This window comes from Taudactylus pleione, unplaced genomic scaffold (assembly GCF_031769625.1).
Source record: "Taudactylus pleione unplaced genomic scaffold, aTauple2 ptg000609l, whole genome shotgun sequence".
NCBI lineage: Eukaryota > Metazoa > Chordata > Amphibia > Anura > Myobatrachidae > Taudactylus > Taudactylus pleione.
The window spans coordinates 5940932-5959303 of record NW_028285011.1 but is presented as its reverse complement, the minus strand read 5'-3'; the positions used below and the strand labels follow the sequence as shown (position 1 = coordinate 5959303).

Genomic DNA, 18372 nt, shown 5'->3' with positions numbered 1-18372 from the left:
AACCCACTGTGAGTCATCTCCGAATGTTACCAACCCCTAGTCCCTGCCCTGTATGGCATTTCAATAGAACCGGCCCCTCCATCTAAATACCCACTAACATCTGATATCCCTTTTTTTAAAGTTACTGTTATGTTAACACTAGGAACAGTGATTTTTAGTGTTACACACATTTTACATGCATTGAGAGAAAACGAGAATGCTGTGTATTTTGTGTATACATAAATTATACAAACAGAGGAAAATATTTAATACTTTACTGATTAGTTATATTATTCACTTTATTAACCTAATTCGCAGACCAACATAACTCACCCTCTTTAATGGTTTTTAGAAGAATAACATTTGCCTTGAACATAGCCCAGAATTTAGTATAACGGGAATGTACTCCAGCAGGTATGTTTACATTATGAATGAATAAGAAAAGGAGGAAAGCCACAAACCATGCTATTTGTTCATTAATAAAGTCACTTTTTGTAGCCACTACTAATGGGAGTGGATTTGCTATCGTGAGCTGGGTATTTGCAGATGATGTACAGCTAATGTCATCCACAAAGGCTAAAGCTTAGGACTCCAGTTATAATGTCAGCATAACTAACCAGTCACTATTTCTGCAGCTCGCACAAGTTGGCTAACATTTATAGAAACCAGTGCCACATTAAAAATGTGCTGCAACCTTAGCAATCAGTAATTAGCTTTCATTAGTTCCACTTTATTTTGGGATAGAAATGGTGTGAAAAATGTAATCTGCTGCTGTCAATTATAGCACTTTTTTTTTTGCAACTACCTGTACCACAGTTTTCAGAAATGTCACCCTATGACATTGTCGCCTCTAAGGGTACCAATTTCCTCTATTATCTGTATATAATATATCCTTTTAGTTTGCCTAACTTAAGAATCACCAAATAAATGTATGTTAAAGGGAATCGGCATGTAATACCGCCAGCCGCATGGCCGGCAGTTCGAATCCTGGCAGCGTCAGGCCGACAGAGGAACAGATCCCAGCAGCGGCAGCCTGACAGCGCTGGAAATCCCGATCGTCCCCAGGTAAGTACTAACTAACCTAACCTACCCCCCTAACCCTAACCTCCCCCTCAAGTGCCTAACCCTAGCCCCCCTATAAGTGCCTAAACCTACCCCCCCTTCCCCGCTGACTAAACCTAAGTCCCCCGGGGGTTCCTTAACCCTAACCTCCCCCCGGGGGTGCATAACCCTAACCCCCCCTTCCCCTAGCCTCCGGGGGGTGCCTAACCCTAAGTCCTCCCTGGGAGCCCTAAACCTAACCCCCCCCCCTCTCGCAGCTGTCCGCTCGCGGCACCCAGCATCCCTTCCATTGGGATGCCGGGCATCGGTGAAATGATCGGCGTTAACATCTAGACGCCGGTCATTTCACCCTCGCCGGGATATGACAGTCGGGAAGTTGGCTGTCGGTATAGTGTCAGCCGGCTTCCCGATTGCATCCCCTTTAAATACATCTCATTAGATTGTAGATATTACAATGAAAGTGAATGACTATCTTACTTGAATAGCAATAATCAGAAAAAAGATCCCGCTACGCACCTACAGTTTATACTCTATGTTAATTGTTAGAGTTTATTATAACTGTTTTATCAGGATTCTTAGTGCTTAGAGTGTGCACCTGCATTTTCTTTTTCCTGCAATAAACCTAAAATTACAAGAAGATTTACAGCAGCTTCCATGATGTGGACAGGTGCTTTATTTATTTATACAATGATTTAACTGATTTGTTTCAGTTTCTGGACCTAGTGATAAGAATGCTAATTACCATCAGAGAAAAAGTACTGTGCTACATATGTTCTCACTTCAAATTATTAACATTATTGGCAATTATTCTTTTGAAATTTACATTTACATTTTCAGGCAGCCTGTAATCTCTGCTTTATCCTCATTCCACTGAATTTTGTGGTACGGCAGATAACTGATCATTTCTGCACTTTTCAGGGCTTAATATCAGTTCCACAAAATCCAGAAATTAAACAGAAGGGGTAATATACAATAGTATACATTTTAGCCCCAAATGTAACCATCATTTATATATTCATGTACTCTAATCAACAATCACCATGTGTATCCCCCATAATGCATGTTTGATGTTAGGCAAATAGTTATGGCTGCAGAATTATTACATAGTCCCTGTGTTTGTTTATTATCTCTTACATTTCTGTCTATTTTCACATTAGTAAATCTCAGATGCTTTCATAAACGTATAGGCCAACTGATGGAGCAAATAAACTACATGATGTATTTGACTCCCCAGCACTTGCTATGTAGTAAATACCTTCCTGCTGTCACTACGACGTGCACTCTTTATTTACAATAGTATTCCGGTGAAAACATTATACTAGAACGTAACACACTGCAAATATTTCTGTATGCTCTGTGCAACAGCCAGGGGTGTAGAGAGCTGAATGGGGCCCAGGTACTGGGAGGGTGACCAAATCTGGTAGGTGTGATCATGCACCTCTCGGTGCCTTTGGCCACAGGTCTGATGTAACTACCAACTGTACCTATATTCCAGGTATAGGCCTTTACATTTAAATAAATAATAATTATTATTATTATTATTACCTACGATCATTTAATATTTCAAAAGCAGGACAAGGCCACAACTCCTCAAATATGGGCTTGTGGTTGCATCATATTAAGGACGTATCCATGTTATAATAGTTGTGATCATGCCCTCACAGGCTTGTCAAGGGCTAACCCTCACCCAGTCTTTCTCCTATTCTGATAGATTACATTTTACCATCTATTTTTACCCGCTGGATACGTTAATATTTATTGATAAGGGCTATGTACAACATAAATATACATTATATTGAGTAGTCAGTAATTTAGTAAACATGACTTGATGGGGCATGGTAGTGCCCAGGGGTAGCAGAGGCGGCATTGCTGAAACACACTGGCAATTATGTTTTTGATGAGTGAAGCTGGTGACGAGGTAAACTGAAATAAGGTACTTCTCCTGGAGCAATTTTTGTACAATATAAATATAAATGATCTAAGAAGCACCAGGTTTTCTTGAACCAGTGATTTGTACAGTACATACATTTAAGATGATTTTGGGGTATTAAGATGTTCCACTATAAAACCTATGAATTATACGTAAGGATATTACCCTTGTTTCTAATGTAGTATAAATATATCTCTACATGTTCACTAATATTTGCTAGTCATGTCTTATAGACATATGTATGCTTATTTATGTAACCAAATGCGTCTAGGTACCAGGGGATAGCAACCAATCAGATTGTAGCTACCATTTCTCTATTGCACTCTAGAAAATGATAGACAGAATCTGATTGGTTGCTATGGGCAACACCACCACTTGTCTGTTTTAGAAGATTTAGTAAATCTACCCCCAGGTCTCTATATCGCTGTTTTTTATAAGCCTAGTTGCGAGTAAATCTAGACCTCCATATTTATTGTTATGCAAGCCTAAATGTGCTTGTATTGCAGTGTTAGACATCCACTGGTAACCAGCCTGTATATTGCTATGTTTGTAGGTCTAAATATGGCTCCATTCTAAGCCATATTACCAGCTGGCAATCTGAAATGTGGCTAATATTTACACCTTTTAAATTATTGTTTAAAACAAGTGTGTTGTTATGTGTAATGTAGGCATAGGTGTTGCCTGATTTTATGACCAAGTATTGTCATGTTCTGTTTGTTGGCCTTGTTACATGAAGGATTCAGGCCTGTGCGCTGAAGGCTGGAGTAGTTTCTTGTAGTTAGCATTTTCTAATTTGTTCTTCCTGCTGCAGTTGCCATGGCATGAAATATAGATTGTTCATTGGACAGAAGGGCCGATGGCTTGTCAAACTCCACAATCTGCATACAAACAAAGTTATTATTAGATGTTTTATGCATAATCATTTCAAACTGGCATACAACATGCATAAAGATTTTAACTAACTTATCAAATACAAAAAAAAAAAATGTCACCAGTTTGGGCTATACAAATAATAATAATGTTCATAAATAAGTTTATGTATGTCAAACACTTATTGGTTTATTATCTCCAATTTGTGTTACTCTATGCGTAGCAGTAGTCCGAGTTATACTGTATACTTTGTACTGTATACAATGTACTATGTTTATGTCGTCCAATACATATCAATGACAAGCACATAGGCACACGCAGGGGGGGTTTCCTTCTGCCTGGAAACCCCCCTCCCCAGCACACATCATGACCACAGTAGAAATAGTAATATAATACAATGTTACTAGTGCTGCCTGTCAGTATCACAAATGAAATGAATAGCAACACCTGTGGATCTTTTAAAATGTGTCAGCCAGTAATAAATACACTTGTGCACAAACTAGGAGATGTGGAAAACATGCACTGTTAGGAGTGCACTGCTATAGACCATCAATAGGGTTAATTATTAATACTGTATAATAATACACAATCCAGTACATGAGGAGACCAATATGTACATATATGTCCAGGGCAGTGCTAGGTTCTTCTGCTGCTTCCCCAGACTTCCAGACTTGCTCCAATGCTCTGGAATGGTGCCCACATCTGAAGAAAAACATTCTGCTCAGACAGGATGGATCTTCTGCCGCATCTAATGGCTTACTGTGATCACTGTTCCTGTATATACTGGAATTATAAAACACAATATACCGTATATACTCGAGTATAAGCCGAGTTTTTCAGCACATTTTTTGTGCTGAAAAAGCACCCCCTCGGCTTATACTCGAGTGATGCCCGCATGGTACGCAGCTGAGTAGCGTACCATGTGGGCCGCGGTGCAGACTGTGTCTCTGTGACACAGCTGCCCCGCGTGTGTAGTGCTGACCGGACAGAGTTCGGTCAGCACTACACACTGCCAAACACACAGCCGCCGGAGCCGGCAGCTGTGTGTTTGTTGTAATCAGCAGCCAATGAGAGTCTGTCAGACTCTCATTGGCTGCTGCTGCTCCCACTGCGGGAGCCATCTTCCGGCTCCCGCAGTGGGTAATGGGAGATACGTCGTCATGACGATGTCTCTCCCATAATGCAAAGCGCCGGAGGATCCAGTAGCAGCGTCGGGACCAGGAGCGGGGTTTTGTTTTATATTACATCTCTCTCTACTGGGGGCAGTACCAGTGGGGGATTACTACTGGGGGCACTACCAGGGGGGGATTAATACTGGGGGCACTACCGGGGGGGCAGGGCTGCCACCATAAATTGTGGGGCCCGGTACAAATAACATAGGCAGGGCCCCCCTGGAGGAGAGCACAGGACAGTGAAGGCTGAACCTTATTGGGGGGGGGGGGCAGGTTAGGAAAGGCTGGAGTAGGGGGGAGGCACAGGGGAGGGACGGCTTGGTACATGGGCAAAGTGGTGACAAAGGGTTAAGTTGGTCTTATACTGTGCAAGGATCTGGAACACTTGTGCACTTGTGAGCAAACGGTAGAGGCAGAGGACAGGGGAGGCTGTCTGGACTTGGGGGGGCGGACGTACAGTGAAAGGCTACTGCACATTAGGAGGACTTACCTATGGACTGACTTCAGCTAGTCCTGAGAGAGCGGGAGCAGCAGTGCAGTTATGCAGCGGCAGGCAGCTGGAAAGCATCGGTGTCACTTCAAATATGTCTCGCAGACCGGCAGCCAATCAGAAGCGGCCGCTGCTGATTGGCTGCTCGCAGGACAACCAATCAGGAGTGGCAGCTACTGATTGGTTGTCGTTCTACAAGCAGCCATTCAGGAGCTGCCGCTCCTGATTGGCTGCCGTTCCGCAAGCTCTAATTGGCTCGCGGCTGTCTATCTATTTGGAATACTGCCTTTGCTGCGCAGCGCTGAGTCTTCTCCCTGGATGCAGCTATAATACTTTAATGCTGACATCCGGGCCCCCTCTCTCTCCGGGCCCGGGACTAAAGGCCCGGCAGTCCCCCCCTGATGGCGGCCCTGCGGGGGGGTATTACTACTGGGGGCACTACCAGGGGGGGTATTACTACTGGGGGCACTACCAGGGGGGTATTACTACTGGGGGCAGTACCGGGGGGGGATTACTACTGGGGCAGTACCAGGGGGGGATTAATACTGGGGGCACTACCAGGGAGGGATATTTCTACTGGGGGCACTACCAGGGGGGGTATTACTACTGGGGGCACTACCAGGGGGGGTCTTACTACTGGGGGCACTACCAAAGGGGGAATATTACTACTGGCAGCACTACCAGGGGGGTATTACTACTGGGGGCATTACCAGAGGGGGAATATTACTACTGGGGGCAGTACCAGGGGAGGGATTACTACCAGTAGCTGCTGCATTACCCACCCTAGGCTTATACTCGAGTCAATAAGTTTTCCCAGTTTTTTGTGGTAAAATTAGGTACCTCAGCTTATATTCGGGTCGACTTATACTCGAGTATATACGGTACTTTGTATGATGCATATTAAAGCTGGATAAGTGCTAATTATGCCTTCTTCATGGACAGGCCACACTCACTCTAAAATCAAGCATTTGGAAACCCCCCTCTAGAAATCCTGCGTTTGCCACTGAAGCACTAGACAAGTTACATGCAATGTGCTTGCAATATACTGGCTGTGACTGTCTAACAGGATGTGTATCTAAGCTACATCCAGCACATACGGGCCTGATTCTGAGTTGCTCACAATCTGCAATTCACATAGTTGAGCGATTTTTTGCGATGCGTGAAAAGTTCACCAAACTCCTACGGCGTATATGTTACACAGAGTGTACGTTCAAAGATGCTCCTGCATTCGGGACAGACGGTATCAGAAATGGGGCGGAAAAGTGATGGGTGTTCCTGGGCGATGAGTGGGAGGGGGCTGAAAGCACTTGCAATAAAAGTCCATCTCATGGGCGTAGTTATTCATGTTTCATGGGCGTCTCAGTGACAGCGGCTGCATTCCCAGACGCACAGTGAAGCTGTGAACTGAAACTGCTTCTGCCATAGTTTCGATGGTGCGCCAATGGTAGCGATGGTGCGCCAATGGTACCATCTAAAATATCACCAGCAGTATCACAGTGTGCAGAGACACTGATAGTTGATGTTTTAGTCCTTGCACACTGAGACACATGCTTGAACACCAGGGGAAGGGCTGATACTAGCATTTGCGTATACTACCAGCGTCCAAAGATTGCACTCAACATTAACCCAAGAAGACATAGTTCACCATTTACTTTGAGGATTTTTTGCATTAGTTATCTCAGCAGTTTGAAAAGTGTATGATGAAGAGTGGCCATGGTTTTACTATTGATTCTATGGTAAGAATTTGCTCATTATACTGAGCAGAAGATGTAATGATGAAAAAAAGACACAATGCAGTTTTGCTGTTTGGCATACAGTGTACAGACACATACATATACGCATAGCTGCTGCAAACTCTTCTCTGTGACCGTCAATCTCCAAAATGGGACCATGCTTACTTACTTTTCCATCGTCCAGTACCATGATCCTATCACAGTGAAAGACAGAATTAAGGCGATGAGCTATAATGAGCACAGTGCATTCACTAAATGCATCATTAATCGTTTCCTGGATCAGTGCGTCTGTTTCATTATCAATTGCTGCAGTTGCTTCATCTAACAATAATATCTAAATAGATAATGTAACAATTAGGTAACAGTGAACTGTACAATACTTACATAATATAAGTAATAAAAAAACAAGCAATATCACCTGCTTTACACATTCAGTCACACTAATATGGTTTTGTGCATTTTCAGCTTTGCCAGAAATGATTTTAGTAAGTTAATATCATCTTTTTCAATATGTATGGGATTGTAATGCACTGTAGTTATTTTACAGCTGCAGTGAGGAGATTAGGGTACGTGGGAGGGAAGAGTGCAGGAGTGCAACCCTCCCATATCCATTAGCAGATTTTTACATGTCAATCTGCAATAAAGCTTCGCCAGATATGACATTTATGAATGTCTAGATTTGTAGCTTGAGCAAAACCTGCTGCAAGGAATACAGTATGCAGTCTAGAAATATTATTATTATTACAAATAATGTTATATTAAGATGCTACCTCCAAATCATTTATTATTGCCAGTCTTTCAAATACACCTGGTTTATAGTTTCAATAGCTATTTCCTATGGTTTTCCCACTTTACATTATAGCAATATACACAGGGCTGCCAAGATATTAGACTGGGCCCTGGTGCCATAGAGGGGGCAATGCCAACCATGGGGAGTCGCTCCACCTCTCTGTAAATCTGCCCCCTTTGACAGGGCCTGGCCACAGGTAAACTGTTCCCACCCCTACCCCGTCTAGGCAAATATACAGTGTCATTCTTGATATAATCAAAAATTATGTGTTTAAAATGGAGCTCAACTCCAAAAAGTAGAAATTTTATTTTAAAACAAAGGGTAAGGGTTGAATTGCTTTATAATAACACTGCTCACTTCATTGTGTTGCAATGGTACTGAGGCACAGTTAAGTATAAATGGCACGATCGGCAAACTTTGTGCCAGTCGCTTTGAGAATTGCTCCATATATATAGTTTGTAATGTAAAATTGCCCACTTACCTTGCTGTTTCTTAGTAAGGCCCGTGCCATGCACAGCAGCTGTCTTTCTCCCACAGAGAAATTACTTCCGTTCTCTGTAACCTGTGAGTGCAGCTTTTCCTGCAGCTGTGCTACCTAACATAGGAATAAAAATGGATTAGCAGCTTGTTCTGAATTGGACTAGCCGCAATTTAAAAATGCACAAAATACTATAAAACGAAGCGGACCCCCAATAGAGCAGCACCTAAGGTTAATATGACATTTATGCTGAATAAGGTACAGATGTGCATATACCATACAGACATTTTTCCGGCTTATCTATATATATTTGTTATCCATATTTCGCACTGTGGGCCTGATTCAGACCCTCTCGCTAAGCCGCAGACGCACGCTTTGGCCTGTAGTCGCCCGTTTGCACATGCATCAATATGCGCATGTGTGCGCTCGTAGTACACAGACTGGACGCTATTTTGAGTGACAGTGCCGTTTGTGGGTGGTAACGGGAAGGTGCTTGTGAACAGGGGAGTGGTTCTGCGAACGCAGGCGTGTCTGGCCGTCAAAACGGAGTTTTATGGGTGTGCATAATTAGCAAAGATGCGTCATTGTACACGTCACTTGGTTGTATTTCAGCCTGCAGTGATGGCAGTGCTTGCGGTGGGGTAGAGTCTACCTCAAGCGCTGCGTGCAGCTCCGATGGCTCTCGATGGTTCTGATTGTTCATACACTTCCTGGAGATGACGTGTGTTAAGAGAGAAAAGTGGGCGTCTTTATACCGGCGTGCGTTCGCTCTGCCGTCACTCTCTAAGACATAGAGGCTGTCCTTACACCAGACAGTGTGATCGCGGCATTTGCATACCCGGCCCCTTTTAGCTGCGTGAGAGCGCAGCTTAGCGTCCGGGTCTGAATGAGCTCCTGTAATCCTATTCAAGCGCCTATAGTTTTTTATTTGGTGAGGTACAGTGTGAGTGTTCTCCTGAAGGAGACAGACACCAACACTGTAGCTTTGGTTTAGGAGTCAGCTTTATTTGCCAGGATAGCAGACAATTTTCACACAAACAAAATCATTTCTTATTGGTGATCGCTAGCACTACATCAACACAGACCAACTGACTAGTAGATCGGGTAACTGGTCCACTGGGGCTCGCCCTGCCCACAGGAACCAACAAGCATCAGTATATTGTAGGGCAGTGTTGGCTAACCTTGACACTCCAGCTGTTATGGAACTACATAACCCAGCATGCACTGCTACAGTTTTGCTATTAGGGCATGCTAAAACTGTGGCAGGGTATGCTGGGATATATAGTTCCACAACAGCTGGAGTGTCAAGGTTAGCCAACACTGCTGTAGGGTGTACATATAATAGTAGAAGCTTGAAAAAGTCCCAGGACAGGGATGAAACGTGTTGCTGCCCTATGCTTGGAGACTGCTAATGTACTGAAGTTACATCCCACTGCTACACTGTTACTATTAATTCTGGAATAAGCCCTTCATTCTCCAGTGCAAGGTAATTACAAGTCGTGGCCACGCTACCTACTTACATTGGGAAGACTCTCCCTATTACCACTGAAGATACTCAAGGTTTATAACATTTATTACCCACTTGTGGAGTCTGGCGGGGGGCTACTAGCAGCACCTCACCTTGGCGATCTATGTCAGTGCACTGACCACCCCCTCTAGAGAGCCATCTCAGCCACCAAGCCGATTGTGAAGCCGAGTGGGGAGTCACGCTGCCGCGGTGACACCTGGCGGCTTGTCATCCCATACCTCCACGTTGATCATCCCACCGAGTGAGGTAATCTAGCCGATTGATCCATCCATAAAGTCCGGCGGGGCGGCACACCTCTGTTACCTATACTAGCAGTCTGTGTACGTTGGCTACTAAAATTCCCCCGCTGTCTATTGTTCCGGACAGAACACGGATACAGTTTATTTGTGTAGCAAATGGTGGATACATTGTCTCTCGCCTCTTAACTCCTATTGACTTACTAAAAGAAACTCGCACCGTACTGCTTTAGGCAAGATAAACCTACATGAATTCAAGTTTTAGCATGTTTTCCAACTCTATAAGATTATTGGTTGATATATATTGTATTATTTATTATATGTGTTTTATTTATCCAATATCCCCTCAGTATTAATTTAATTTCTCCTTACATTTTTTTATATTTATTTTCATTTTATTTGTATACCATTGCTTTATTGTATTATTTTCATTGATTTATTTATTTATTGTCTTTTATAGTACTGCTGATAGAATAAAACTATTTATATATTTTTTACATGTACCAGTGCGGTATTGTATCCTTTATTTCTGTGTACATATAATATAGTCTTAAATAGCCACCACTATGTAACTGTGAATTGTCTGGTATCTTAATCTATGAGTAACTTGTATTGTAAGTATAATTTCCCTTTAACTAGCAGCCCTTAATCATGCTTGCCGACATTCTGGCTGCTCCCTCCTGGAAGGAGGGGGGCGTGGCCTCCATAGGGGGCGTGTCCGGACATATTACCTGGCACTTGTGGATGGAGCGTGATCGCGTCATTTCGGCCCTGCCCCCGCTACACAATGCCGAGATTACCGCCCCACCCACCCACTGCAGAGGTTTCTCTTGTAGGGCGGCCGCCGGGAAGTTTGCCTGACTTTCTGGGGGACCGAGAGCAGCACCCGATTTTCGGGAGGCTCCCGGCCAAATCAGGAGGGTAGGCATGTATGTCTTTAATTTGCTTTCTATAATCTACCTCTATATACAATGAAACATTGGGACTGATTCTGAGTCACATGCAGGTGCGTCCGTGTCTTTTGTTTCAATTGCATCTGCATCTTTATCCTAAAGCTGCTACAATGTCCTTCTCTTGTGGAGATCCTTGCATCCGAATGTGCAATGACTGAGACGCCTACTGTCAGCGCCCATAGACCTAGTATAAATACCACTTAGTGCATCTTTAGACCCACAATTGTTCGCACCAGGAAAACTTGCACCAGCCCTATGGCAGGTGCAGCATCTCAGCCTGAGTACATCCTCCTATGTGAGCAGCTTTGTATGCACCATTTTAGCTACACGACACTCCTCCCACACTCCCATAAGACGCAACATCTCCATGTGTCTCTATAGCCACCCCCAGTCACCGTCCTGGAACCCCCCCTCATATTTCTACTACCGTGCATTCAAATCTCTACATACAAAATGGGGATCTATGTGGGGTGCGACTCAGAGGCATGCGCAGACGAAAAACCGCTTCACTGCGTCTGATAACGCTTCTGTGTCCAACTCAGAATCACCCCCATTGTTATTAAAATATTGAACTGTACCGGAAATAAAACAATTTCAAAACAATGTACAATCTATGATTTAAATGCTGGACAGAGCTGTTAGCATAAATCAACTCTAACATGTAGAATAAGAACATACAACCTCATTAAAGAAGTGGCACAGGCATGGGAAGGCACTGCACCCAGTATGCATGCTGTACTTGTACCAATTAGATTTGTCATGGAGACAAGGCTAGAGAAAGAAAGCACACAGAATATGGCTACAGGCACACCTAACCTCTATCACACACACTTTATACACGATTTCTCAGATATTAGCCAATCACATTTTATATATCTGCTATCTCTAGGTGTTAGTATGTGATTTATACGTACGTGTTTTCTCATGTGGGTCTTCTCTAAAGCTTTCCACAACTCTTCATCTGTATAATGATTCATTGGGTCCAAATTTGACCTACAATTTGGCATTTATTATTTTTGTATATATAAATATAAAACACACCATTTGGTATTAGTAATTAACTTGGTTTCCAAATTGTAAACATAACATCTAATGCTGGCCATACACGCTACAATTTTCGGGGCAATCCGCCTGATATCAGCGGATCGCCCCGATAATTGTAGCGTGTGGGGGGGCGACCGAGGGTTAAATATTGCTCGGTCGGGCATGCCGGATTGTCCAGCATGCCCGTCCGATGCAATATTTACCGGTAAACTGTCGGCCGCATCAGGCAGTGTATGCCCAGCCGCGGCTGACAGACAGACAGACATTTCCTGTGTTCCTTCCTACAGAAGGAATAGGGAAATGTCTCCTCCCCCGGGGGCGGAGCGCGGATGTCGGGCTGATACACTGTGCGAGAAATCTCACAGTCTATGCCGGCGACATCTGCGGCTGGCAGCCGGCCAAATAAAATGTCTGTTGGTCTGACAGGCATTTTATCTGGCCGTGTATGCCCAGCATAAGGAGCATGTTACCAATTACATGGCAAAAAGGAAACACTCCTAGGGGTAAATTGACTAAGATGGGAGTTCTATTTAAGAAGTGATGTTGCCCATAGCAACCAATCAGATTCTACTTCTCATTTACCTAGCACCTTCTAGAAGATAATACCTGTAATCTGATTGGTTGCTATGGGCAACATCACTCCTTAATAGAACTCCCATCTTAGTAAATTGACCCCCTAATGTCAGAATAGTTATTGTAGATGGATGTACATAAACCTACAGAACTGAGGAAGCTCACCTACAGAAACCGCGACACAAATCTGTTTTATTCTGATGGTTTACAAGTCGACCATTTGATTTTTTTTGTAGTTTTGTTTTACTAATAGAGCAGCTGTATAAAAAGATAATAAAGGCTCACTCTCCCATTACAAGGAAATCTAGCAATTTCATTCTTATATAGATTTTCCAATACTAATCCACCTACCTACTTTACTACATTCAAAAGCTGTGATAACTATACAGTATTTATTTATATTTATATACAAAATATAAATAAATATATTGATTGTAATTAGAATCCCCACCAATTATTATACCACTACCTTCTCTATCACATGTTCCCCACACCTCTTAGATTGTAAACTCATTTTGAAAAGGGCCATTTTACCATCTGCTTCATGTCATCGTATGTAATTTATTTTTGTCATGTTGTGATCCACTCAATGTACAGCCCTGCGTAATATATCAGTGCTTTATAGATAAAAATGGATATGATAATCTCCTAAAATCTGTCCCAACCCAACTTTCATGCTCCCCTCCAATGGCTTCCACTGCTAGAGTGACAGGACAGCCTAGCCATAGAGGAGGATCCGCCAGGAACGGGCAAATATGCAGCTGCCGGTTAGAAGGGCCAGACGGTGCAAGGGGGGGGGGGGGAGAGTTGGGGGTGGGACAGGACAACAGCGGACAGAGGAGCAGACTGAGAGGTAGTGGGAGCAGAGGACCGAGTGGAGCAGCATGCAGACTTACACTAGAAGTAATAATAATTGTACTTGAATTGTTAGTCTTGCAGTTAGCCATAGCATATAGGACCTCTACATTCCAATTATATGTTCCCGTGCAGCAAGCTATTCATGATAAGACTAGGGAACCAGGGAAGTGATCTCCAAGCCTACCATAACTATAGCTATATAAGGTAGATGCATCTTATAAAGTAATTAGGATGTATCAAAGCCCTCAGTAATCTAATAATATCATTTTGTAAATGTAAACTGTTCAAAATAATTAATGCAAATATTGGAGTTAGCAAATCTCCATAGAGATACGTATTATCAATTTATTATTTCTCTTTGCAGCATGCATCAGGGCACATTTGTAACACATACATGTGAACACATGGGGCTGAAGCAGAGTGGGTAGTGAAATGGGGCGTAAGGTGCAGAGCGGATTTCTGCCTCTATGTAAATCCATACTTATCTATGCAACCTAATATAACTCCATCAATTGGTATCCCAACATTATGAGGTTTTAGTGCACACAGGAGCTTAGTTGTGTAAGATATGACTGAGTGACTCGGACACTTTCAGAATTCATCTAATTAAAATTTTTTTTTAAAAATGGACCAAATCTATAAAAAAGAACAAACAAGAAATATAAGTAACATAAAGTGCCCTAGAATGGATTTATATGATCACAGACTTACCTGATGCTTCCAACAAATAAAACCGGTTCCTGTGGAATGATGGAAAGCTTTTTCCTAAGGTCCTCCAGTCCAATTTCATTGATGCAGACATTATCAATAGTGATCAAACCTCCAGACAACTCTACTAGTCTGAAAAGTGTCATTGCCAAGGACGATTTCCCTGTTGAGTACAAAGATGGCATAGCACTGTGAAATATGAAGGAGGTAAGTCCAATTTAAAAAATACTGGTAAAACAAAGGTCAGGGAGGAAGAAAAGGGTCTGATGTCTGAAGTTTGGCAAACTTTGTGAAGTAACACAATGGGTAACACAGAGGAGACATTTCAAATAGGAATTTTATAGCTTTTAAAAGTGTAATTGCAGCAATCACAGATCTAAAGAAAAGCTTTTTGTGAACATTAAGTTGCACATATTTTAATTTACATACACCCAACAGGCAGAGCTGGTTCTACATATACGCTGGTTACGCAGCCGAGTAGGGCGCCCTAACCCGGCCACGTCATGCAACATGCAAAATGAAGGCGGGTGACAGTCAGTCTGTGTCACTGTGACACAGTTGACTGCACCGCACTATCCTGTTATTGGGGGCAGGCCGCGGCCTCAGCTCTTTTGATTTGTATTGCAGTGCAGGGCGGCTAAACCGTGCGACGTGACATCATGACGTCACGTCGTATTTGCAGTGCGCAATTAAGGCTGGGGCTGGCCGGATCTAGCTGTAATCCTGGCCGCTGGCTAGACCCCCTTCCCTGCGGCAGCCGGCGGGTGTTGGAGAGGACAATCCTTATCCCGGGCCTTTACCTGAGGACTCGGAAATCTGCTTGCCGCGGCGGGCAGGAAAAAAAAGCAAGTAAGTCCTGAGTTTTGACTCCTGAGTGAGTCTGAACTCTAAAAATAAAAATGCGGGCATGGGGTCCTCGGTGGAAGGGGATCTAGCTGTAACCGTCCTCGGTCCACTCCAGGGGAGACTGCGTTTGCTAGGGACGGCGCCGATGGCTATTGCCAGGCACCCTCCTAACTCCCCCTCAAAAAAAAAGACGGCCAGGGTCCACTGAATTAGCTAGCCTTTTGCTTCAGCCAGGTTAGCTTGTTTAGTTATTTTTGAGATGGTGAGAGTATTATTGCCAATAATATATTCTCACCAGCAAAAAATATCAAAATAAGCTAACCTGGCTGAAGCAAAAGGCTAGCTAATTCATAAGGACAGACAGTGGACTCTATAAAAATTGTTGCAAGAGGCAACACAAGACAAAAACTTGCTTTTTGGGGCACTCTTGAGAAGATAATAATTTATCGAGAAATGAGTAATCGATGATAGATAAATAAAATTTAACCTTTATTATATTCCCTCTAAAAAGAGTGATATTTAGAACACTAATAATTTAACGAATAACAAAACATATAACAATAAGACATCAAACACTGATGTATTTGGAAGGCGAACATTTTTCTCTTAGTAGGTTGCTTAAATAGATCCTGAGGTGAGAAATAAATGCATATATAAAAATTCTTTACACCTATTAGTCAGTGGACTCTGCCTGCCTTTAATTGGCATAAGTCACGTGAGCTGTTCATTTCATCCTGCAAATTTGGCAGAAATATTATACCCACTATAAATTAATGAAGCAAAGGCAGTTCTCTTTACCCTTGTAACTTCTTAGAGACCTCAATTACCTACAGTAAGAGTTTATCTGTGAGAGATGCTGCCCCTATGTTGTTGGCCCCCTTTGGCTTCTTTCTCTCTCCTGGGGTGCTGGGCATGCCTCCAGCTTGATAAAAATGGAGTGTGACTCGTGGGTACGGCTTTCCCCACCAAACCACGCCCCCTAAATTCCTTGATGTGTGCGGCAAAGGTGCGCAAAAGAGTACTACAGGGGGTGCCGAAATATATATTCGCTTACCAAACAAAATTGGTCTTGGGCCAGCCCTACAGGTAACCTTCTGTAATACTTACCTGTCCCGTTGTAGGGTTCTCCTGTGCTGGAATGTCCCTCTCCATCCTGGCAACGAGAGCCGTTGGTGGGGGGGGGGGGGGCACGGAGAATGTGTATGTCCATCTTAGGACATGCCATGCTGGTCCATCTCAGAACATGCCATTCTTCATTATTGCATAGATTAAAAAGGCTTTTGTGAATGGTGCAAAGATAATATAATAGGTAAGAACTTACCTTTGTTATCTCTATTTCTACGAAGTCCATAGGGTTCCACAGGATACCTTGGGGTATAGGTGTGACGTCAGTCATCGGGCACCATAGAGTTAAGCTTTCAGCCTCCCAGGATGCACTAGGGTCCCCCTCCTATACCCCGCCCCTGAGCCAAGGCACCTCAGTTAGTTACCAAGCCATAGGCCGGAGGAGGAGAAGGAAGAGAGAGAATGAAGATCTGGATACACACAAGAATCACACTCTCACCAGAGGGAGACGGAAAAACCAGTGACCAGAACAAAGCCCATCTGCACCACAGGTGCGACAGGGCGGGAGTCCTGTGGAACCCTATGGACTTCGTAGAAATAGAGATAACAAAGGTAAGTTCTTACCATATCTCATATTTTCTACTTCAGGGTCCATAGGGTATCCACAGGATACCTTGGGGATGTCCCAAAGCAGTATCCTTTAAGGGTGGGGACGCTCCTGTGCTGAAAGGAGAATCCGCCGCCCGAAGGAAGCATCCTGAGAGGCGAAGGTGTCAAACCTGTAATACCTCACGAAGGTATGGACAGAGGACCACGTAGCAGCCTTGCAGATCTGGACTGCAGAGGCACCACGTCGAGCTGCCCACGAAGGACCCACAGACCTAGTGGAATGAGCCTTCAAAGAAGGAGGAACCGGCAGACTTTCATGAAGATAAGCTTCAGAAATAGCCATACGGATCCAGGCTGCCAAAGTTTGCTTTGAAGCAGGCCAACCCTTTTTACGGAAGCCATAGAGGACAAACAAGGCGTCCGACTTCCTAAACGAAGAAGTGCGGTCAACATAAGTCCTTAAGGCCCACACAACATCCAAAGTGGCCTCACCCACTGAAAGACCAGGTGAGTTAAAGGCCGGAACAACAATTTCCTCGTTAACATGAAACTGGGAAACAACTTTGGGAAGAAATTCAGGCCGAGTGCGGAGCACTGCCCTGTTCCCATGAAAAATCAAGAAAGGAGGTCTACAAGAGAGAGCCCCTAAATCAGAAACACGTCTGGCCGAAGCTATGGCCAGAAGGAAAACAGTCTTAGCTGTTAGCCATTTAAGATCCACTGAGCCCAGTGGTTCAAACGGCGGTCCCTGAAGAGCCCTCAGGACCACAGCCAAATCCCAAGGCGCCACAGGTGGAACAAAGGGCGGCTGAATGCAGAGAACACCTTGCATAAAGGTGCGCACATCCGGGATTGTAGCAATCCTACGGTGAAACCAGACAGACAGGGCCGAAACCTGTACCTTCAAAGAGGCAAGGCGAAGCCCATGATCTAGTCCCACTTGTAGGAAGGCAAGTATCCTAGACAGACGAAACTCCCGCGGTGCATAACCTCTCGGTCGACACCATTGGAAGAACGTATGCCACACGCGATGGTATATCCTCGCAGACGACGGTTTCCGAGCTTGCAACATGGTACGCACCACAGAGCTGGAAAACCCCCTGGACCTCAACATGGCTGTCTCAACAGCCACGCCGTCAAAGACAGCCGAGCCAGGTCCGGGTGAAGACAAGGACCCTGCGATAGAAGGTCCGGTCGTAGCGGCAACCGCAGAGGACTGTCCACGGACAGACCCTGAAGGTCTGAGAACCAGTGCCGTCTGGGCCACGCGGAAGCTATCAACAGGAGCGTCCCTCCTTCCTGTTTGAATTTCCGGATTACCCGTGGAAGAAGGGAAACCGGAGGAAACAGGTATGCGAACCGGAACGTCCACTGGACGGACAAAGCATCCACCAGAGACGCCTCTTCGCCTCTTGTGCGAGACCCGTACACCGGCAACTTGTTGTTGT

The 18372-nt window shown here is 44.1% G+C and overlaps 1 protein-coding gene across 1 annotated transcript in view; it reads right to left on the bottom strand.

The window, feature by feature from the left end:
- Positions 1-1248: 1248 nt before the first annotated feature.
- Positions 1249-18372, bottom strand: part of LOC148480599 (ATP-binding cassette sub-family C member 5-like) — a 198807-nt gene continuing 181683 nt past the window's right edge. The window contains exons 25-29 of the mRNA XM_088454116.1: positions 14408-14567; positions 12136-12214; positions 8508-8621; positions 7406-7570; positions 1249-3849 (exon numbers count right to left, since the gene is read on the bottom strand). Coding sequence (XP_088310242.1) covers positions 3760-3849; positions 7406-7570; positions 8508-8621; positions 12136-12214; positions 14408-14567 — 608 coding nt within the window. The 3' untranslated portion in view covers positions 1249-3759. The remainder of the gene's footprint in view (positions 3850-7405; positions 7571-8507; positions 8622-12135; positions 12215-14407; positions 14568-18372) is intronic.